The sequence below is a fragment of the Mytilus trossulus genome, chromosome 14 (genome assembly GCF_036588685.1).
Source record: "Mytilus trossulus isolate FHL-02 chromosome 14, PNRI_Mtr1.1.1.hap1, whole genome shotgun sequence".
In the NCBI taxonomy this organism is placed as follows: domain Eukaryota; kingdom Metazoa; phylum Mollusca; class Bivalvia; order Mytilida; family Mytilidae; genus Mytilus; species Mytilus trossulus.
In genome coordinates this window covers 42667971-42691670 of record NC_086386.1, presented here as the reverse complement: position 1 = coordinate 42691670, position 23700 = coordinate 42667971, and the positions used below count along the sequence as shown (strand labels likewise).

Sequence of the window (23700 nt, the reverse complement as noted above, 5' to 3'; positions counted from 1 at the left end):
AATTGTTTAAAAACTCCATAGTAAAAGGGCTTCAGTTTTAGCCACACTGTGAGTTTTTATGGGAAATTGCATTGCCTATATTAACAGAAATGCAACCTAGTGAGAATATGTTTTGTAGAAGCCTAATTCATATTTGCTAGGTATTATTCAATTGTTAACAGAATTCAACACTGATGGTCAAATAATTTGCAAAAGGACAAACTTAACCAATTTCCAGTAAATCTTCTGTTCCAGCCAATATATCCAGGGCTCACCTCACAGTGTTAGGAGTGATTCTTGTAATTGGTCTATGAATTTACCAAATGTGTATCTGAATAAGACAGCCTTCATCTAAAATTGATGATACCAATTTAAATTTTACTAAATTAAAACAGAAAACACTGAACATAATAATCAGTTTAATAATAAATGTATAATATTCATTTATGGTTCCAAAGAAGACCTTAAAATCAAAAATAAGATTATGTCTTCATTCTGAAGTGAACTCATTCCCATGGTATGTACGCTATGTTCCATAAATTCAAATTAATGTGTAGAGGATATTCAATCTATTATATTTGTAAGATAAATACTATAGAGCAACTATTGCAATTTAGCCCTTCTAGCGAAAATTGAAGCTATTTATATATAGTAATATGAAAACTAATGGTTGCAATATGTAAAACCTTCTTTCTAAAAATAGAAGTCCATAAAATATTAGAAAATTAGGAAAGAATGTCACAAATATAATAGCTTGCAAAAATAAGTTAGTTTACAGAGATATAATATTTATTTTTTCAGACTTTGCATTGAGGCCATTTTCAAAGTTTGTTCACACAAAATTTAAGTTATTTGTACTTATTTTTATGATACAAAGGAAAATTAATAATATAATTATTTTACATTTTTGAAATTTTACCCAAGTCCCCTTTATCATGTTTATAATGTTTTCCAATTTGTAGCAGTTGAATTTGTCACTTGTTTTCCTTCAAGCACTTCATTTGGGAAAGAAACGACATGAACAGATAGTGTCTCCTTAATTTAATAGTATGTTAAGCAAGCAATATAGTAAGCATATGATAGTATTTGAGCTGGGTCGGATAAAAATCGACCTTATGCAAATGAATACTGTAAACCAACTTATTTTCGCTGATACTTTATTTCGCGTTTATCCCCAGCTAGTCCAATTAACAGCAATTTAATTTCACGATTGTCTAATTTACTTGATGTAGTTTGATAAGGAGAGATATAAGTTATACATATTCACGACAATTTAATTTCGCGCTATTTTTCTACTTGCGAAAGTCACAAAAATAAATCGCTCGCTTGAGAAATTGGTTTACAGTATTAATACATGTTTATGTTTACTTATTTTGGGTTAACAATTGACAAAATCTCTATTCAAAGTCTGTGACTATTTGAAAATTTAGTTGTTTTTAAACCCCACAAAATAGGCCCAAAATTCATCTTTAATTTTGTATTTGAAGGTTCTCAAATCCACCAAAGGCTTTATACATGTACATGTGTATATGAACTTGCATAAGGTCAATTTCTGTCCAACACAGCTGATTTGTAGTATCTCTAACTGGATGTATGACATGTTTCCCTTTGCCAAAGAATCTTAAAATAAAAAAAAGTACATTCTCTGATGTTTACACACATAATGTAAATTGGACCATTACATATATATGAAATACGAAATATTCATTTAAAACATTAGAAAAACCTTTAAACATATACATAAGTATGGCACTAGTGTCTTGTATGCTTTATAAATTGTTCATTCTTAGAGCAAAAATTGTGCAGACAACTCAACATGAGCTGGTTAAATAGAATACTAATGTGTTGATAATCAAAAACATAAATATATTATAAATAGTATATAATATTTATGCAAATAACTTAATATCAATGTAAATGTGAGGTTAATTAACATATTTGTTGGTTATCAATTAAATTATTTAGACATACATCAGTAAAGCGTCTAACTTAAATAAGTTATCAGAGAAAAATAACATGCATGTGTTATTACTGACACTTTCGTGAGTTGTTTACTCTTTTTTCCTTTATCTGTAATAACATAGGTTTGTTATCAGTTAAATATATCATAAATATTTTATCTTTAATGAGCACTTGGGAATTCTTAAAACTTTGCACAGTAGCTCAATAAATTACCTTGATAACTAATTTTCTATTTCCATTAATACAATTTTGATCAATCAATGCTAAATCAATGAGACAATGCTTTTAAGGGCAAACTAAGCTGTAATAACAAGACTTAGTTATTACAAGCATGTAACTTACTATATGAGAGTAAATGAGACACTTGGAATCTTGTGCAGTGCCGCATTACACGCTCTGATCATCATTTCTTAAAATGAATTGAAATACATTGCCAGAGCAAAGCTTTTGAAGATATTTAGAAAAGCTGTAATAACACCCTTTTGTTATTGCAGGAATATATTTTATGTAATAACATAGGTGAACTATGCATGATTGGTAAACTATGAGCTGTTATATCTTTGCAAAGATTAGTATTCTTAAAGAAATTATAATATCAATAGAACTTGACAAAAATTTAACAAAATAAAGGTTGCATATTTTCCTTTTGAAACATGTAACATACATATGTTATCACAGTTTTTTTTTATATCCCGCAATAATAAAATGTATGTTATTTTCTCTAATAGCTTATTTAAGTTGGACCCTTGAATGTACATGTAAGCTGCCAGTTACTAGCAACTAACATTGTTATTAAAAAATTTCTATAAATTTGAAAATGACCTAAATATCTAACATATACACATACACTGCATCCTACATGTCCTCAGCTAGTTAAATAAAATTATCTGTTGAATAATTTGAATTTTTACAACCTTTTTGTACATAAACAATGGATGCACATATCAAATAACATAATACTTATATCCATAATTAAGTAAAAGGCTCATGAGTTTTCAGGTTTTTGAAAACTAAATATTATATGTTTCAATCAAAACAACAAAATGTTGTAAAATTGTAAAAAAACTCTCTATACATAGTATTTATCATTCTCTTTTAGTGATAATATATTTCGATCTTGTTCTGAATTAATATGTATAAAATTTTACACGTTTGTGTATTTCCATTGATCAATCATAAAAGATGTTGAGGTCTTTTCCAGAAATAATTGTAAGGGGGATCAGAAGGCACTTTTTTCAAACATTTGATGGTTCCAAGTTAGTTGGGAAAGAATGCTTGAACATTTTTAAAGGAAAAATACAAATTAAAAATTTATGTATCGTGGGGTCAAATAAAAAGTGCCTTCAAACCACCAATACATTTATTTTCTTGGAATAGCCCTGATTATCAGCATACTGTGAAAGTACTTTTATTCGTAGGGTACCAATTTTCGTGGTTTTCGTGGATGACTTTATCCACGATTTTAAGTGTCTAAAAAAATAAAACAACCATTGTCCAAATCAAGACATGGAAATATCCCCATCGGTAGGTTTCACTACTGATATGATCTAGAGAATATATTGAATAACGCCAAATCTAAGAATACTTTAATAGCAGTCACAGAGCTCCAACCGCATGCATGATTATACCCATTTTATCTTTAATAACCTAAACTGTACAACTTTTGATCTTTTAATTCTCTAAACAATATTTTTGATCGATGAAAGTCAGACTTCTGGTATTAATATGCTAGTATTATAAAGTGTTCATTTTAAATCCTCATAGTTCTCATACATATGGGAAATTATAATTTCATGCTGGGCTTGATTTTGATAAGAATTATTTGACAATTCAAGATACGTTTATAGTATTTGTTTATGTTACTGTTTTCTGTAGGTGAAATGTTTATGGCCTAATTAACACATTTGATGGTCTTAAACCTATTGATCACTTTATCATTTGTTAATTAGTGTTATCACTACCGGTCAATGTTTACTTTGCAATTTCCTAAATCCAGACTATTTGTAACATTCGTTTCTAAAGGCTTTAATTTTTTTAATTTAAAAAAAAAAAAAAAAATCCACGATTTAAAAACCCATGAACAAGTAAAAATTGCTCAAACCATGAAAAATTGATACCCTGAATTAAAGTACTTTCACAGTACTTATTTACTATTCTCTATTGATTGTCCTTTAGATGTTGATAAGGTCGGTAAACCATATATTTCTGAATATTCTAACACATGATAATATAAACTTAAATAAGATACATTATTTTCTTATGTTTTATTCTCTGCTTGACCTTGCACCGTAGGCTTAAAAATAAAAAAGTTGCAATACATTAATTGGTCACTATTTCAACTTTTTTTGTATAAAATTATAAAAGACATGTAATCTCTTCTCCATATCCCAAATGAAATGCTTTGCTTCTTTTACAATAGTATGTCCATAGTCTTTACATATCTGGTCCTTCTTCTCTCTCTCACAATACACTGATATTACATATATCATCCCTATGATGAATAAAGCTGTCATGAACAACGATAATAAAACCTTTGTACAAAGCCTGCCACCAGTTGCTGAAAAGAGACGATAGAAGAAAAATTAAGCCTTTATCTTACACTAAATAGTTAATGTGGTAACTTATGCTACAGGGAGACAACTCTGTAAAGTCAGCTTAGTGTTTTAATTACATTGTGTTGTAAAGGGAATATTAAGCTTCTCAATGATCAAAATTGGTGTTTGTCAAACTGCTATATAACCAGTGTATTTTTTCTGACATAACGGTTAGTTCAAAATTTTTGAAATTTTTGTTACAGGGTCAAAGTAAATACTTTGACAAAATTTAATGAAAATTAAACAAGCCAAATCAATTTTAGTGAAAGTGTTGGGTAACACATTAACATGGTTCTTTCTTAATAACATGAAGGTATAAGTTCTGCAACATTATGAATGTTAAAATTTGGACTTAATGCATGACATTGGTCAATTTTTACTTGTTAAAGATATACATTAGCCTATCCATAACACATTTGGTAGATGCTTTCAAAATTAGTATAAAGAATGCATTAGACTCTTCAATCTTGTAAATGGGGAATTAACAAACTAGAACAAAAAAAAATTATCTCTTTGATACTATTTCAACATCATCACAATTTTAAAACATGATTGTATATCTTGAACACCAAAAAAAAGCACTGTTTCTTTGGTTTGGTATTTATGAACCAAAATATTTGGTGTCAGGAATTGATACACTATTTCTTTTCCATTAACTCGATTAATATTCAAACAATTATACACTATTTCTTTTCCATTAATATTCAAACAATTATACATTATTTCTTTTCCATTAATATTCAAACAATTATACATTATTTCTTTTCCATTAATATTCAAACAACTATACACTATTTCTTTTCCATTTATATTCAAACAAGTATAAATAACTTCTATAATTATGGTTACCTGTTTTTACTTTAATTGCACTTTTACTTGTTCCACTATCAAATCTTTCACCTAAAAAATGAATTGAAATAATAAATATTTGTCTCACATTAAACATTTAACAAAATACATAAAATATCTATAATGGATTATGTTCTCTTCTGTTGTTTCAATACTAAACATAAATCAACATGATTAAGGAAGTTTCATTGAAAAAAATACAGCCTTTCAACTTATACTTAATATTTTAAAACAATTGTGTTAGTTAGATAGAGGATTATTGCATGCAGTGAGTACGAGCAATGGTTAAAACAAATAGTATTAGTGACCAATTAAAGTACAACTTATATGGTGTGCTAGACTCAATTGAAGAAAGTCAGTGGCAATACTTCAACACTGGGCACAATTTAAAATTTTCTGATCAATTTTATTTGGTAAATATCTTCAGGATCTTAGGAAAAAAGAAGGCTAGAGAGCAAACACAATGAAAATATAATGAATATTTCCAGGGGCATAACTCTTTCAATTTTTCACATATAGGCATTGGCATAATTTAACCGTATCAAAACAAATAGAGCTCTTCACTGTCTGAATTCGGCCATATTGGATAGGGGGCAGATTTTCATAATGGAGATAAAAATGGTGGGCAAATTACGGAAAACATCATTAAAACAGAGCAGTTGCTTGGATACACACATAGGATTTCCCATACTTCCATACTATTTCAAACTATATCTAAAAAATCTGCCCCCTATCCAATATAGCCAAACTAATTTTGAAGAGCCATATCAGTCAAACATTGAAAGATATGGGAGCAAAAATATCAACATGATTTTTACTTTTCAAATTTGTGGCCACAAATAAATGATACATACCTTCTTCTGATGATTGTGTATCCTCATATTCCTCTTTCTCAGTTTGGTACTTCTTTTTATTTTCTTGCTTCTTCCTTTCTTTTTCTGCTTTTCTTTCATCTCTCATTTGCTGTCTTTCACTTTCTTCCTTCTCTTTTTGTAAAGTTTCTAGTTCTAAATTAAAAAACAAATTTGTTGTGCAATTAAAATATTTAAAGGAAAAAAAATTGTTATTTTTGTAAGCACTATATACATGATAGAACCATGATCATTATACCAGTTATGAATAACAATACATTACTAAAAACATGGCAGCTAAACCTAACTTAAAGTTTCATGCCATTATTTTCCCAGTGAATTTCTAATCTATCTACAGTTAGCAATGGTTAAATTTGTATAAAGTAAAACACACTAAATTTACTACATTTTAACATTTCTTCTAATCTGACAAATGGTACTTCAGAAGAAGAAGTCTTCTGAAAGACATGTAACACTTCCCAAAGACATAATTCCAGGGTTCTCACTAAGGCAAGTCCATGAGTCCTGGACTCATCAAAATCTTTCTGGACTCACCATTTTCAAAACTGGTGAGTCCACAGATGCATCAAGATTGAAATATTTTGTATAAACTCAACACGTTTAAACACAAATATCATCATTTTATAGCAAAAGTAATCTGAATTTAATGTCATTTCCTTGCTTTGTTATGCCATGGAGACTTATATATTACATAACATTGCAATAAAATATCTTCTCCTTGCTTCTTGACTCACCATGGCCAAAAATGCTATTGGACTCACCATGGCCAAAAATGGTATTGGACTCACCATGGCCAGAAATGCTATTGGACTCACCATGGCCAAAAATGACTAGTCCCTGGACTCGCCTTCAAAAATCCTTAGCGAGAACCCTGATAATTCTGTCTCTGAGCAGATTAGTCTTTGCTCTCACTCCTTTATGACACATGCTTAGCAATAAGCAGAAAATAGTAAGTTTTTAATTTTGACCTGATTAGGGGTTGATTACACTCAAGGCAAGCATATACCCCAGAGACCATCAATCTGTTGGACAAATGTCAAGACTTGAAATGGTACTAAATACAAAATAGTTATCCTATTGCTCATAACTGAAAAAAAAGTCATTCTTCAGTCACTGAACCATAAACATGAAAGACTTCAAAACTTAAGACTGAGCAACATAAACCCTTCAAAAAAGGACTCATCTCGGAAGCTCTGTTGAGGTAAGCAGATACAAACTCAGAAAACAAAAATGCAGTATGGGCTTTGCTCATTGTTGAAAGATGTACCGTGACCTATCGTTGTTAATGTCTGTGTCATTTTGGTCTCTTGTGGACAGTTATCTCTTTGGCAAGCATACCACATCTTCTTTTTTTATATACATTTTCTGAAGATTTACCTCTTTCTTTCTGAAGCCTTCTCTGTTTTACTCTTTCTAGTTCTGAATTGAGATCTTTCATGTACCTCAATATCTGAAAAAAATGCATCCATTGGCAATTACAGGAGAATGTCAGAGAGTTGTAATAACGGTTGAGGTATTTTTCATTTAGATGGCGCATTTTGAAAAAATTTGTAAGGGTTCCGCTGCCTATTTTTGCTGTAAATCGCAGGCTCAACAACAATGAGGAAAAAATCAATAAAAATATTCCTCTTGTTACTATTTTATGATTGTAAGAAAATCATAAAGTCCATTTACAAGTAAATTACAGAAAAAACGGAGTAATCTTTTTACAAACTTTACTTCTGGATACAATCTTATGATCATAAATAAGCTTCTGTCTAAGTTTGGTACAAACCCAGGATAGTTTAAGAAAGTTATTAAAATTTTAAAAACTTTAACCACAGAGTGAATGTAATGGTTCCCCGCAGAAAAAACTAAGTCCATTTTAAAGTAAAATATGGAAAAAATGGATTTATTTATTTACAAAATTTACTTCTGGATACTATCTTATGATCATAAACAAGCTTCTGTCCAAGTTTGGTACAAACCCAGGATAGTTTAAGAAAGTTATTAAAATTTTAAAAACTTTAACCACAGAGTGAATGTAATGTTTCCCCACAGAAAAAAACTAAGTCCATTTATAAGTAAAATACGGAAAAAGTGGAATTTTATTTTTACAAAATTTACTTCTGAATACTATCTTATGATCATAAAAAAGCTTCTGTCAAAGTTTGGTAGAAATCCAGAATAGTTTAAGAAAGTTATTAAAATTTCAAAAACTTTAACCACAGAGTGAATATTTGTTGACGCCGACGCCGACGGAATGTAGGATCGCTTAGTCTCGCTTTTTCGACTAAAGTTGAAGGCTCGACAAAAAAGAAAATAATGTATATATTGAACATGTTGAAGTTCTATCTACATGAAAAAATATGTACAAGGTTACATTTAAAGTTGTTTTTTGGTGTCATATATACTTGTAAGAGTACACAGGAAGTATGGTTATTTAATTTACTATAGATTCATTCATTTTTGTTAAAATGATTATGTGAAAATTTTATTCCGCTACATACATGTCTATGGAAAATATTTTTTTAACACTTAGGTTTATGGTCTATCTTTACCTGCCAATAACAATAAATTGACAATATATGTTTTTGAATTATATTTAAAGGCATTCTACCTCTAAAGTTTAAATTGTGTCCGGAATCATATATAGAATAAAGTTTAAATTATACGTTACAACTAATGGAAAGCTATTCAAGAACAGAACAATTAAGAAATGACCATAAAAAATTTGGTGCACACTGAATAATGCATGAGCTGGTTATCTAACAGTGTGCACCACATTTTTTATGTTATTTATTTATGACATCACGGTCACATGACCATGATGACTAAATTATATCTATGGGCTCATAACAAAATAATGTTAGTCAATCAGAAGATGTGTTACATCCAAAATTAAATTATTAACATTTATTGTCAACTCTTACCCTTTGTGCACATTTTTTGCATTCATTCTCATTTAAACAATCTCCAGCATTTCTTTTCAGCTCGTCTTTCAAAGGATTATCTTTTAAGTCCAACCATCGTAATTTTTCCAATCTCCAAAAACTTAATGGCAAAACATTCAATTTGTTCCCGAGTAGGTCAAGGTGTTGCAAATTGCGTAGATTCCCAAAATTATGTGGCAATTCTGTTAGTAAATTTTTGCTAAGATCAATCTTGACTAGATGATCAAGGGTGCAAAATGGATCCTGAAAAACAAAATTAAAATTAACAAAAAGATTATGAAACAGAAAGTCATACATGTCAGAAATCTGATGTTCTGAAGTTTTCGTTTGTTGATGTGTTTGTTATTTTATATAGATTAGATTGTTGGTTTTTCCATTCGAATAGTTTTACTCTAGTAATTTTTGGGGCCCTTTATAGCTTTATGGGCTAGCAAACTAAAAAGTAATGCAAGCGTTACACCTTTAATGTAAGAATGACTTTCTGTGCATAAGATTGTTCCTTTACTTACAGATAATATTAAGATGTCATTGTTTTTTTATTTACATATGATATTGAGATGACTTTGCTAAAATGCTATTCAGATTAAAGATCTGTTGATATGACATTGTTATTTTTATTGAGATTTTCACATTTTTGGATTTGTGTGTGAAAACATCAGCTGCTTGCGATATTGATACACAAGTGATACAATTTTGCGTATTGTTATGCGTTTAACTTTTCTACATTGGCTAGAGGTATAGGGGGAGGGTTGAGATCTCACAAACATGTTTAACCCCGCTGCATTTTTGCGCCTGTCCCAAGTCAGGAGCCTCTGGCCTTCGTTAGTCTTGTATTATTTTAATTTTAGTTTCATGTGTACAATTTGGAAATTAGTATGGCTTCATTATCACTGAACTAGTATATATTGGTTTAGGGGCCAGCTGAAGGACGCCTCCGGGTGCGGGAATTTCTCGGTACATTGAAGACCTGTTGGTGACCTTCTGCTATTGTTTTTTCTATGGTTGGGTTGTTGTCTGTTTGACACATTCCCCATTTCCATTCTCAATTTTAATATGTACTCATTTTGAAGTTGTTTGCTTCGCTCACTGACTTTCAGCTGATATTTTACAATATCAATATACAGACACCCTGATAATCAGTCATGTGTCAGTACCAACAGTACTTACTGGAAATGTTTAGTTCCCTTTGTTATTTTACTTACAGGTAAAGTTGAAATAACATTGTTTGATAAATCCAATACTGTAGCTTTTTTTATGGCTGCCTGTAAAATAAAATAATTAAACATGTACAAGCGAACCTAGTTAACTAAGTTAAGTTGAAGTCAAAGGAACCTGATGAAAGAACTTGACTAATTGCATCTACAATGTACATGTATATAGATCAAGCTGCATTTTTCATTACCTCTTACTACCAGACTTCGTGACATTTAAATAATTCCTGAACTGCGATGTATTTTTTTAAGTATACCGCAGAGCTCCAGATACATTGTAAATATTCATACATTGGGGTTTTTACCCACCATTTTCTTATATAATTGGGTGATAAAGTTTTTTAATTGCATTATCAATTCCAATTCACCCCTCAGGTTAATATCAAATTGGGTTTTTCACCACCAAGCTCCTTAATGCATGGGGTTTTTATCGACACAATATTGAATATTTAGGCAATATCAACCCCAATTTTTTTCCATTTCAAATTAATATGTTTCTGTCTTTGTTTAGCTCTTTTATTTGTTTAAGGTTATGGTTAGGGTTAATTGCTAGCTGTTTTATTTGGTTTATTAACTGAGTAGCAATTGTAGGTTTAATTTGTGTCCCGTTTCAAACCGTTTGCCAGTTTTGTATTTTCTCACAAAAAAGGATATGTGTATTCACAGGCACTCGCCTTATACCTTTATATAATAAATTCTGAGACCAGTGCCTGATCAGTGGCTGTGTGCATAGTGTGTGTATTCATTAATTAACCGTAAAATTAATAAAAAATAGTATGTAAACTCTAATTATACTTGAATGATTTTCTTTTATTCAATTTACATAAATCTGGGTTTAGTTGTCTTTTATTAGAACTTTTGGTTTCTAATGCTTTATCATTTCATAATTGATTTTGGCCTTTCACTTTTTCCAACTGACTTCGCAATGTTCTCATTATGGTACGCACACACGCCCATGCGTTCGATGGACGCTTCCTTAAAACACTGGCTGAGTCTTGTTATCATATAACTTTCCCTCAGTTTTTCAAAAGAAGCCGAAAACATGCTTCTATTCAATATTTTAACCGGACATTCACTTTCGTTTTAATTCAATGTATGTTATGAAAAATCCCGAGCAATACGAAAAAAAATATGACTACATGACACACGCTAATTGGATAAACACTGAGAAGATCAAAATGTTTACAAAAACATGTGTACCTATTGAGCAACGGAAAACTCAAACAGGGACCCATTTCAGCTACTTGATACAGGGATCTATTTTTAGAACGACAGGAAATTTCCAATTATAAATATTATAAAAATAGTTTACGCAACGACTGTAAACAGATAAGGGTAAATAACACAAACGGTAGCCAATAAAAGGGTTGAGAACTCATGGTTTTGGCATATAATTGGGTTTTCCGTTGAATTAATTGGGTTGTTGAACCCGTCAATGGACAATTGCATTGGGTTTTCTATTATTTGTATTGCGTGATCACACAAATACACAGCTTATCTGGAGCTCTGTATACCTAACAATAATTAATCCTTTTTATTATACATGTTATACCTTTCATATATTTGAAACAATTCTATTGGGTAAAACATTATCACATGACATAGAATAATTCAGTTAATTTTCATTCAATTGCAAGGAAGGACAAACACATGACGAATAACCCTAAAAAATTAGACCAGTGGTGAAAAACCCTATTATTCACAGGGGAATAACCTTCTAAGCTTCTTGATATGTATACCAGTTGTCTGCCAAGATAATGATGTCACAGACATAAAGCAAAGTTCATGGTGCAGGAAGCCCATCAAGAGATGAAAAAACAAGACCAAACAAGCGTTATGAATTCATCTAGTGTTGATGATATTTCTTGTAAACTCTTTTTCAGGGCCATCTTTATATAACAGAAAGAGTCTACCTTTGTTGTACAAATGCGCAATGTCAATCGACACAAAATAGTTTTCTATTGTAAATGTTTTGACAATCTGTTCCAATATTTTGCTTTAATTGAAACTGTTTGTTCCGTACAATAAAACAATTATAGCCCATTGAGCAGGTGCATTGAGTTGTTGATTATCCACAATGGTCTACTCTAGTAAGAGTTATTCCCCTCAGGCAAAAGCCCTCAGTATCTGGTCGTTCCGGCCCCAAAATGATCCAGTCTCAAGTCAATACGGCCCATAGTCGTTCTGGCCCAAGTCGATCCGGCCCCAAGTTGATCCGGCCCCATAATAAAATGTGAATACTATATTCACTATATAGAGGAATTTGTGACAAATTTGAACCAGTATAAACGGAATTTGCAAAAGGCTTAAAATTCAATCAAAGCCTGATTAATTGAAGGTAATTAATCAACAAAGTCTTTATAGTTTGATCTTTTGTTTGGTGTAATAAAAATATTGATGTCTGAATTCTTTTATATACAATGATATACGTTTTAATATAATTATACCCAATACAGTCAGGGGTACTACTTATACAAGTGTATTTTATTTACTTGAAGAAATAAAAAAAAATATACACATACATGTATAAGTAAATTTGTAGGATACTTATACAAGTGAATTTTATTTACTTGTATAGGTAAAAAAAAATTGGCTTAGTTATGTCCCTTAGGCATTCAGAATTTTTTACTTGTATAAGTAAAAAAAATCATCCTTTCTTCTTTTCTTGAATTCTAAAGATTTCTTTGCTCTAATAGAATTTTAAATTGTGTACCCTTTACAGATGTCTTTACTAATCATTTAAGTGTAATTTCATGGACAATGAAAGTCCCATTTGTTTGTTATCTTCTTAACACTGCTCATTTACAAGCCCATAGTTGTTTTATACTCATCTAAAGAAAATATTTTTCAAAGGTCTTTTTTAATTTTTTTTACCGAACAATAATAAACATTTATGAATTAAAATTACACTGTAACATGATTAACATCTTAATTTGTATTCTTTATAAATATGTTTTTTATTGAATATTGGGGCCAGATCGACGTTGGGCCTGATCGATGTGGGACGGATCAACTTGAGCCGGATCTACCCGAAAGCAAAGCCCTCATGGAATAACCCTTACTCAGGAGTCAGGTTGCCTTTATTTTTAGATGATCAACACTCAGCGGGCCAAAATTGTATATTGTTACACTTTTGAAGTAATCAGGGCCAGTGTCTTCTTATCAGAACTGTACTAAAATTTTAATCCATGTTGTTTTAAACAAAAACAAAAATTCTATTTTTTTTAAATTTGTATACATTTTCAGAAACTGATCATGACAAAGTATCGAATGACTAACCAGCTCTTTGACGGGAACAGTTGTCAAATTACTCAAACCAAGGTCTAATTCGTTTCCTTCTAATTTATCTTTTAAATTTTCTTTCGGCATTCTGACAGCTGCGAGAGATTGAAAACTGAAAGTTGAATTCGTCACCAATTTCTTCACCGGAAATGGGGAAATGACACTTATAACACGTAATGCTGAACAGAGATAAAGCAATTTCGTATTTTTTCATTGCCGAACTATTTTTATATACAACTAATACCCAGATATAAACATAGCCAACAACGGTCATTTTATATTAAAAGAAATGATTCATAAATCATTTTCAAATCATAAATGAATAACAAAAAATATTTATAATATTGTACTGAATGATTTTATTGGCACTAACACACTTGTATCTCCATTTCTATATTTTTGTACGTTTGGGTGAGTTGTCGAAAAAACTATTGGGAAGTACTTTGCTACATCATACCAAGGTTGCTCATGGTAAAATCCTAACCGAACATGACTATTGTTTATTGAAGGAGATCTTTAAAACGTTTAATTAGAACGCAGGTTTAGTCTTCAAGCTTCCTGTTGATCTTGACATGCGAAATGTGAATTTCGAGAAGACCCACACGCACATTTAGGCTTTATATCTTTATCAAACAGCTATATCTATGGTATTTCCATTTATAATTGAATCCATGAAACTCTCACAAACATATTCCTAACCATGATAATACAAGAAAATTAAATAACACCGCTAATTAGTGATGATTTTCACTTCACGACCTTGAAATCATATATGTTTCGTAATACATGTAATATAAAAATACGCAACTTAGATCACGCAATCACAAAATTATTACACCATATATACTGTAATTGGCGGCATAATTAAAGAGTGAAATATCATTTGTGCAATTTATAAAGTATAACATTTGAATTATCATGAGTATGTTGATGGTAAGTGAAATTGAACCATGATTGATGATTGAAAAATATGTAAAATAGAATTTTTAATTTTAATTTGATATTAAAGTAATAAACTATATATTTGTTGGTAATGGCTGTTGGATGCAGTGTGGTCTAAGTAGATAATCGACTTAGATTATTAGAAGATAATAATATAATTTATTGTCCTTGATGAACATGATGAATAATCAGCAATACAAAATCAACAGCAAAGATATTTTGGTCCCGCATTATATTCTTCTCTACATGCACTTTAATGTTGGTGTGTCCCTACCATTGAAGATTCACTTAAGTCTAGGTTAGGAGCATAGGCTCTAGACCCTATATAAAACTAGATTTACACAAATGTTTCTTTGTTACCAGGTTACCCATACCGTATTACATGTATTACATATGCAGGGATGATTCTAGGTGTTTTGGGATGGGTCCCTTGACCATTAAATTGGAAATTTTCATCCTAATTGGGATTTTTTAGGCATAAAATCTAAGAGGAAATAACATTATTTACCTCAGTGAAATTGTTTGCCTTAAATTACTTGAGAATGAAGGCTTTTTTCCTTTGGAGAAGAATCCCAATTTGAAAAAAAAATGGCTTAAAATTATTCCCCAAAAGACAAAAAAATTCCCAAACAGTGCAGTTTCAGTAGTAATTGTGCATGAATACAACCTGAAAAACACTAATTTTTGCATTTTTCGTGCCTTAAATGAGTATATGTGCAGATTTGAGGGTCTATATGTGCATTATCACTGACTATAGGGGTCTTATTTCAAAGCAGGGTTTTACTCTTGAAATGGGGTCTGAAAATTGAAGTTTAAGTTTAATTCATGGTTTATTAAAATTTTCCAATTTGATAAAAATGATGCCTATTTTCCCAATAAAAAAGGGTAAAGGTAGTTTTGAAAAAATCCAACAATATCTCTGTACCTGTAAACACGGAAAATGTATATTAGGTTTCACCTGTAGACTGCTGTAATACGTTGTAACATTTTGAATAATCCTGCACGTGCTACTGATTATGATATACCGGTATATGATTACCAGATCGCTTGACAGTTATTGGATTGAGACCAGGGAAGTTGTTACATGAAGATCATTGCACATGATGCACTATCTTCTCTTAGCTATGATATTAACCTAGGCCTTTTATATTTATATAACAGCTAACATAAACCACTGAAAAAAATCATCCATTGGGTAATTTTTTCAACAGCAGGTCATCTTTATAAATTTATCTTGATTTAAATGGATTTCAAATTGAACTGGTCAATTGTCGAATTCAGAAAAGCAATTACAAAAGTTCAAGTACTTATTGGATAAGATTTTTTTGTGATTTTTGCTTTCTGTTTAATATGTAAGTTCCCATAGTATTACTTTAGGTGTAACCCTAAGAAACAGGAAATTAAAGCATTGAACTATTGTGTTTAAATATTATTATATTTTGGATCATCTTCAGACTTCACAACTTTTAAAAAAAGTTCCATGATGTTGACATCTATTTCATGAATGATCTATCATCCACATGTATTTTCAAAAACGCTCAAGCGTTTGTCTTTTGAGGAAATAGAGCCTGACAAAATATAAATTAATTTCTTTAACATGTTTAAAAAAAAAAGTTTTCATCATATTATATAACTGGCTCTGCTAGGCGATCTCCTTTAACGAGATCGGCGCTCATTAAGATTTATTCATCAATGTTATATCTAAATTGGAATATTGCTCTCTGCCGAGGTCTGCTTCAATGAAACCCATTTTGACAAAAATCATCTTTTTATCGACCTACTGGGCAATCTGCTTTTATGAGATCAAAAACTCCCATTGCATTTCCATCAATTGAATCCGACTGCTAAAAATTACCACATGTTGACATAATTAAATCGTTGTTAATAAAAGGAGATCTTAAACAGCATTCTCATCCAGGTTTTAAAACGCTTTGACAACAAACTATGAAAAATTATAGTTGCTTAAATTGGTGACGGCAACATTTAAGAAAATATCAATTTTTAAATTATTTTTTTTCTGAATTGGGAATTTTAATTCACATTATTTTTTTGGGGGGCCGCTGGATGATTTTAGGGTCGTTAAGCGGCCCTAAACTATATAGTAGAATCATCCCTGATATGTTTTATTTGTCGTATTTAGATAGGTATTTATGTTATAATGATATTGTCTACTGTTTGTTTCAGGCAAAATACCTTATACAGATTGTGACTGCTGGGGCCCAAGTTGTTGGAAGAGCTTTTGTTAGAGCTGTGCGAGAGGAACATCAAGCTTACAAACATGCTGCTAGTCGACATGGAGGACAATCTGGTTCTTCTCAAACCAAACAAGAAGCTAGAAAGGCTGCTATCAATGACACATTTACTGGGATGTCTATACAGGTACATTTTTGTTGTACATCATAAATCAGCAGTCAGAGCTCAGACATAAATAAGTCTGAATCTGCTTTTGACTCATAGAGGTCTAGATTTGTAAGTTTTAGGATTTGTCTCCCTTTAATGTAAGACAAAATACGACTTGAACATGTTGAATAAGTCCAGTATTGTTATACAAGAAATAATTGACCAGAATCAAAAAGTTGCAAATATTGACTCCTATAAGTCGATGAGTGATCAAAATTGGTTATATTCAAGACCCATGCATATTTATAAGGAGGTCATGCATCTAAATCAAATAATGACAACATTGAAAGCCAATGCTTTGTCTTCTAAAGAAAAATATGAATGAGAGTCTAAAAAATCGGAGATAATGTTAATAAACCTTACAATGCAACCACCTGGAATCACACTTAATGAGGTAAAACATCTGTGTTTAGTATGGATGTTCAATGAGATAATTAAATATAGATAGCTCAAGTCCTTGTGAACTCTGAATACAGGTTTTTGCTGTCATAGGTGGTGTAGTTTGGCTTCAAAGTAACATTAAGTTTTTTCAACAACTTAAATAGACCTTAACAAGTCTGTCATTTTCTGACTTAGATAAGTCTAAAATTGAAACTACATTTTTATAATTAATACATGTTTCGACTTATTAAAGTAAAAAACAAAAATTGACTTGTTTACGTCTCAGCTCTGACTGATCAGAGATCTATAAGATGATATATATACTGTATAGATATAGGAAGATGTGGTATGAGTGCCAATGAGACAACTCTCCATCCAAGTAACAATTTATAAATTTAAACCATATACATAGTAGGCCAAGGTACAGAGCCTAGGCTCACACAGAACAGCAAGCTATAAAGGACCCCAAAAATTATTAGTGTAAAACCATTAAAACAGGAATATACACAGTTTGTCAAGAACGAATGGCAGGATTCTTTAAACTTGATAAATCATACTTAAAAACTCCACTTTAACATATAGATGTACATGTATGACTTTGTTAAGTGAAAATTATTTTAACCCTGTTAAAAAAAATCATGAGTTCACGGTCCAATCACATGTTTTCACTTAAATACCATTTAATGCTAGGTCTATGAACTTGTAATTTGTATCATAAACATTAATGATGTCATATTAAGGTGTATGTTTGGATATGGATTTTGTTTTTCATTTCAACATTGTTAAAAAACGATTTATGCAAAAATTCAAATTTATCAAAGACTAGGGGTTACATGCATTGACCAACACATACATGTTAGAATTTTTATCTTTGATATATCCAATTTTCAAAAAAATTATTAATAATCCTAGAAAAATAGTTTTAAATGTTCTATTAAATGCATTTACAGAAATTTCTCAATTCTTCATATTCATTTTTTTTTTCAATTATGACTTAAATACTGGTCATTGTAATACACTATTGTACTGAGAGAATATGAATATTTGTAAAATCTTGAATCAATTATCTTTTTAGGAATTTACTGATCTGAAATTTTATTCAAACTACCAAAATTGCATGTTTTCTTCATATATTTTTTTCAGGAAGCCAGACAAATATTAAATGTAAAAGAAGATGTAGATTATGAAAGTCTAGTGAAGAATTATGAACATTTGTTTCAAGTCAACGATAAGAGTAAAGGGGGATCACTATATATACAATCAAAGGTAGGTTGAGATAGGAAATGAGGAAGGTGTCTTAAGAGACAACAACCTGGTCATAAAGCAGAAAAGAGAGTGGTTTTCTCAGGACACTCCGGCTTCCTCCACCAATAAAAAGTGGCAACCACAATATAGCCTAAATGTGTTGTTTAAAAGTTGTGTTAAAACACCACAAATCAAATCAATCATATAAATGATCAAAACTAGTTCCCCTTACACAATGTACAATTTTCCTAGGATTTATAGTTTCTGCAATTCAATATTAAATGCATATCACTGTGAGACAATATTTATGATGTTCCACTTTCGTTCTGCTGTATTATATATATAATGTAGAATTAATATCTGCCAAGTAATACTTCAAGTATGTATGTACTAGAATTCATTTGTATATTTGAACCTATTTGGATCTTACATTGTCAGAAATTTTTCAAAATTGGTATAGCCAGGAAAGTTGTGATTCAGAATAATGGAAAAAATACAAGAGTTATTTCCCTTTATTCTGCAATTTTTAGTGGAAGAAGACGTCAAGTCTTCTGAAGACTTAAGGGGCTGACCATTGGCATTGAGTCTCTGTATGCCGCATTCATTTCGTGTATTACAATTTCAAAACAACTTAGATTCCTGACACTGATTTTTACACATGATTAGGCATCTGAATCATTTAATTTGTAAATTATGATTGTAAAACAATCACTATCGTAAGTATGACCCTTTTATTTATGTAAATTATTAGATTTCATCTCATCCACCTGAACGTTATTTGTTTACTTGTAACAGGATGTTTTAACTGTATATATTTGTATTACGCATGCGTGAATTTGGTATCGGGACAACTCGCCCTGTTTACAAGTTCGCCCTTGAAGTTACGAATTTGCAATCCTGCAGACAAGAAGATTTTGTTTTTATATAAATAAAAAGGATATATAAAGTGTTGTCTTTATTCATGGTTTTCCTTTGTCATGTGAATTAGATGCCCTTCGTAACATACATGTGAACCTCCCGTTTAGGAGAAAAAACTCCCGTGTATGAAATTTTTCAGACGCCATATTTGATCATTTCATTCTACTGTACGGGTGTAATTGACACCTGTGTTAAATTTTACCTGAACATCAAAGAAGATGTATAATTATATGGCTTCACTTGACAGCTTGGGTGTCAAACATACTGGTAATCAACGATGTTTACCTCAGGCTAACTGCCGTTTTGATGTTGTGTTATCAAAACGATGTGTATTGGGAATATTGAAATACTTTTTTGTTACTTCCCTTTGTTTTATCCTGTTTTCAGTTATTTTGCTTTTAAAAATGTAAATTGTAAAAAGACTATAAATGATTAATATTTTAATCAAATAATCATAAAAGGATGTTGATTAAATGAATTTAAATGATTTTGGACAAATAAAAAAATTAAAATTTATAAATTATTTTAGCAATCTAGACCTCCTTTCAAGGATTAAATTGAAGTTTATATGTTAAATTTGTTTATAACTGAGTAGAAGTCAACATACACTATGTGCAACTCGACTAACAAAAGGTCTAGTAGTTAGATTAATTCCTAGTAAAATCTTAAAATTTAAATTTGTAAATGTTAGTATATATTAGATTTTATTGTGTAAGCTAAGAAATAGCAAGACATTTTACACTGTTTTTAAGTCTTTTTAAGCTTTCTACAAATATGACTTTCATAATGCTTTAAAAAAATCCATGCAGTACTAGTGTTAGTGTATGTTATTTTTTTAATTAATTTACGATGTTGCAAATATACATGTAGAGCTTATTTCTTTCTTATTTGTCTATACATTTACAAATGATAAAGAGATGGAGACATGAACAAAAATATATACAGATAAGATATATAAATATAATGGTTCATTTGCAAGCAGTGAACAATCATTTGTCAAAAACAAAACAAAACAAGAAACAGATTCTTCTTATTATTTTATTTTATTCAAATAGAGAGGCAATAAGGGAACTATAAACATTACAATTTGATGGAAATTTGAAGAAAAAACACAATTTCTACATCATTTGGTTACATTTACGACAAAATTTATGTCGATAAAAAACATGATGTTTTGACCATTCAGTACTTAATAGATGCATAGTTCTTGGGGAAAAGTTTCATCAAATAATATGAATATAAATGACTTTTTTTTGTGCTCATTTTTTACAGTGGGTTGTGATGATCTTCCAGTTAGGTTACCCTCATTTGGACTGTTGTTCCCAACCTGTTAAAGGTCCATCTTTGTGCATAATTCAAAATTGGAAATTTCAACAAGCATCTAATATTCTTAATCTGGAAAATAAACCCTGCTCTGCTAGCTTCATGTATATTTTTTCTACCGATTTAATATATAACTAGAATCATGCAAACAGACTTGAGGAAAAGGCATGTAAGTTCATCATACAAATATGACACTTTTTCTAGACAATCCAGATCTTGCAAAATACGTCGCTAAAAATTGTAACCTTTAAAATTGTTGTTGTGCAGTAAAAACCCATATGGGAACTTTCAAAAGTTGGCAGGTATGTAACAAGTCTTACTATTTTTATGCTCCATTTATGGGCAATATGTTTTATAGTCTGTCCGTCCGTCCTGCTTCTGGTTATAAAGTTTATGGTCGAGGTAGTTTTTGATGAAGTTGAAATCCAATCAACTTGAAACTTAGTACACATGTGTTCCTCTTGATATGATCTTCTTAATTACTGCCAAATTAAAGATTTTACCTAATTTTCATAGTCAACTGAACATAGAAAATGATTGTACGGATGGGAAATCCATGTACTTATGACCTTTTCTTGTTTGAAGAAAAAAAATACATTTTAACGATAATGGAACAAAGCAGCCTGGGTAAGTGGGGCTGCTTTTATGGTAATTCAAGTTACCTTTTATTCACCTTCTTCCACTTCAGAGCTATCAGCTCTTTGATTAGATAAAGTTTGTTACTAATTCTAACGACATGTTTTAATTGACAAGCATTTTGTTTTTTTGTAATTAAGAGGATAAGTGATATTTTCCAAATTATCATACATGAGTGGTTAACTACCAATGAAAAGTCTGTGTGTGTATGTTAATGAGTGGAACATCAGAGTGTAACTGTTATCACTTAAAGCTATCGACAATCACACTGTTTAACTCTACTACCCTCATAATTTGATTTGTAAGTTAATAGGAAAACCAAGAATTAAAATTTAATAAAAATGAATTATTTTCTCAGTTAAAGGATATTTCCACAAAACATTAAACTTTCTTGGTATATGCCCAGATAAACAGTTTTTAATATAGCATATTATACTTTAACTTGATAAAGTTTTGATTCCTGAACAAAAATTGTTATTTTTTTTTTATTTTAAAATTATGATAATTTATTTTATTTTTAGGTTGTGAGAGCAAAAGAAAGATTAGACATGGAAATGAAAGATAAAGACAAAGATATAAACACTGAAACAAAGAGAATAGAAACAGACAATAAAAGTCAAGATGGTCCTTCTTGACAAAAAATATTTTAGTGTATAGTGAATCTACAATATAAAAGAAAATGCCTTCCGTTCAAGGAAACTCTTTAAGAAAACTACCATCTTATGTTATCATATAAACAATTGTTGATGAATTTGTTCTTGAATGAAAGGAAGGATAGAAGTCATTGTATGTTACAAAAAACATTATCATTAAATCTGTTTGAATAAGATTGACAAATAAACAGGTACACATGTAGTCAACATTTACTTTGTACAATTTAATTAAAAAGAGGCCTTTATACTGGAAATTTTATAATATACTAGAGTCTGAAATCAGTCTAATTTTTTTCTTAACTTTTATGACCTTAGAATGTTTCTTATTCATCCAATATAATGGAACTTACGTTAAATTAAACTACAAAAAAACATTTCTTCAGTAAAAGTTAAAAAATTTAGGAAGTTTTTGATAACATATATTCATAATATATGTGATCAGTGCTAAACCTCCAAAAATTTCATTTTTATTATGTTATCCTTACCTGTTTTATCATTTTAATCAGATGATTCATGGAAACCATTGCTAACCAATTTGAATTTGTATTATTTTAGGAGTATAAATGAGTATAAATGACAAAAAATACATATTACAGTGTTGTTATTACAGAGACTGGTCTCATTTCTGAATTCCATTTTAATTGTCGGTTTATTTTGAACGATGTGTATTGAATTTTTAGATGATGATAATCTATTAAATTGAGAGAGATATGTTGAATCAATATGTCAGTTGTAAAGAAATAAACATGTTTTTTATGAAACAAGTTGCTTTATATACCTTGATATGTGATGTACAAGACAGTTGTCAGAGAATACATGTCCAGTTGAGAATATTTCAAAATATTCACAAGTTGACCACAGCTACAATATTTATTGTAAGTCAATAGAGTAATTATGTGGTAATAAAGAAGTTAAACACTTTCTTGACCTGGTCATTAAAAAAATTAAAGTGATCTTATCTTTAATTGACTATCATAGCTTAATAAATATGATTTACCCTATACTTCATAGGCGGATCCAGTGGGGAGGGGGCCCTGGAGGGCCCAGGCCCCCTATCGCGGGAAAAATTTGGTTGATTATACAGGGAATCATTGAGGCATGATTGGATAGGTCAGGCAGTGGTCCCCCCTTAGGAAAAGTTCTGGATCTGCCACTGTACTTGATGCACTGACCAAAACATACTGCAGATTGAATATGTAATACTTAGATTGCCAGAACTGCAATATGGATGACTGTTTTGCCAATAATTAGGTTGTATCCACAAATGAATAAAAAAAGGGGTGCTTGTGGACTGTTAGTTCTTGAGGGTATAACCAGCCCAGTATTGCCAGTACTACAGTGAAAATATGGATATTATGTTATTGAAATTTGCTGTTACAAAATTTTACAGTCATTGCATTTTATACAGCACATATTATTTGTTTCATATAGAGGGTTGAAATTATCAATTTTGTATAACAAAATCTGAATAAAGATACAAATATATGCAGAGGTGGATTTAAGGAGAGTTGCAAGAATTG

General features: G+C 30.5%; 2 protein-coding genes across 2 annotated transcripts; one reads left to right on the top strand and one right to left on the bottom strand.

The window, feature by feature from the left end:
• Positions 1-383: 383 nt before the first annotated feature.
• Positions 384-13828, bottom strand: LOC134697162 (leucine-rich repeat-containing protein 59-like). Its single transcript, XM_063559234.1, has 7 exons — positions 13680-13828; positions 10392-10451; positions 9169-9432; positions 7634-7706; positions 6239-6391; positions 5385-5435; positions 384-4498 (listed from the first exon to the last, which is right to left on the bottom strand). Exons 1-7 carry the CDS (start codon positions 13767-13769, stop codon positions 4272-4274), a joined length of 918 nt encoding a protein of 305 aa, XP_063415304.1. The 5' UTR covers positions 13770-13828; the 3' UTR covers positions 384-4271.
• Positions 13829-14172: 344 nt separating this feature from the next.
• On the top strand, positions 14173-22944 carry LOC134695859 (mitochondrial import inner membrane translocase subunit tim16-B-like). The gene is made up of 4 exons (XM_063557310.1): positions 14173-14329; positions 16809-17003; positions 18549-18671; positions 22049-22944. Exons 1-4 carry the CDS (start codon positions 14327-14329, stop codon positions 22160-22162), a joined length of 435 nt encoding a protein of 144 aa, XP_063413380.1. The 5' UTR covers positions 14173-14326; the 3' UTR covers positions 22163-22944.
• The last annotated feature ends 756 nt before the right edge of the window (positions 22945-23700 follow it).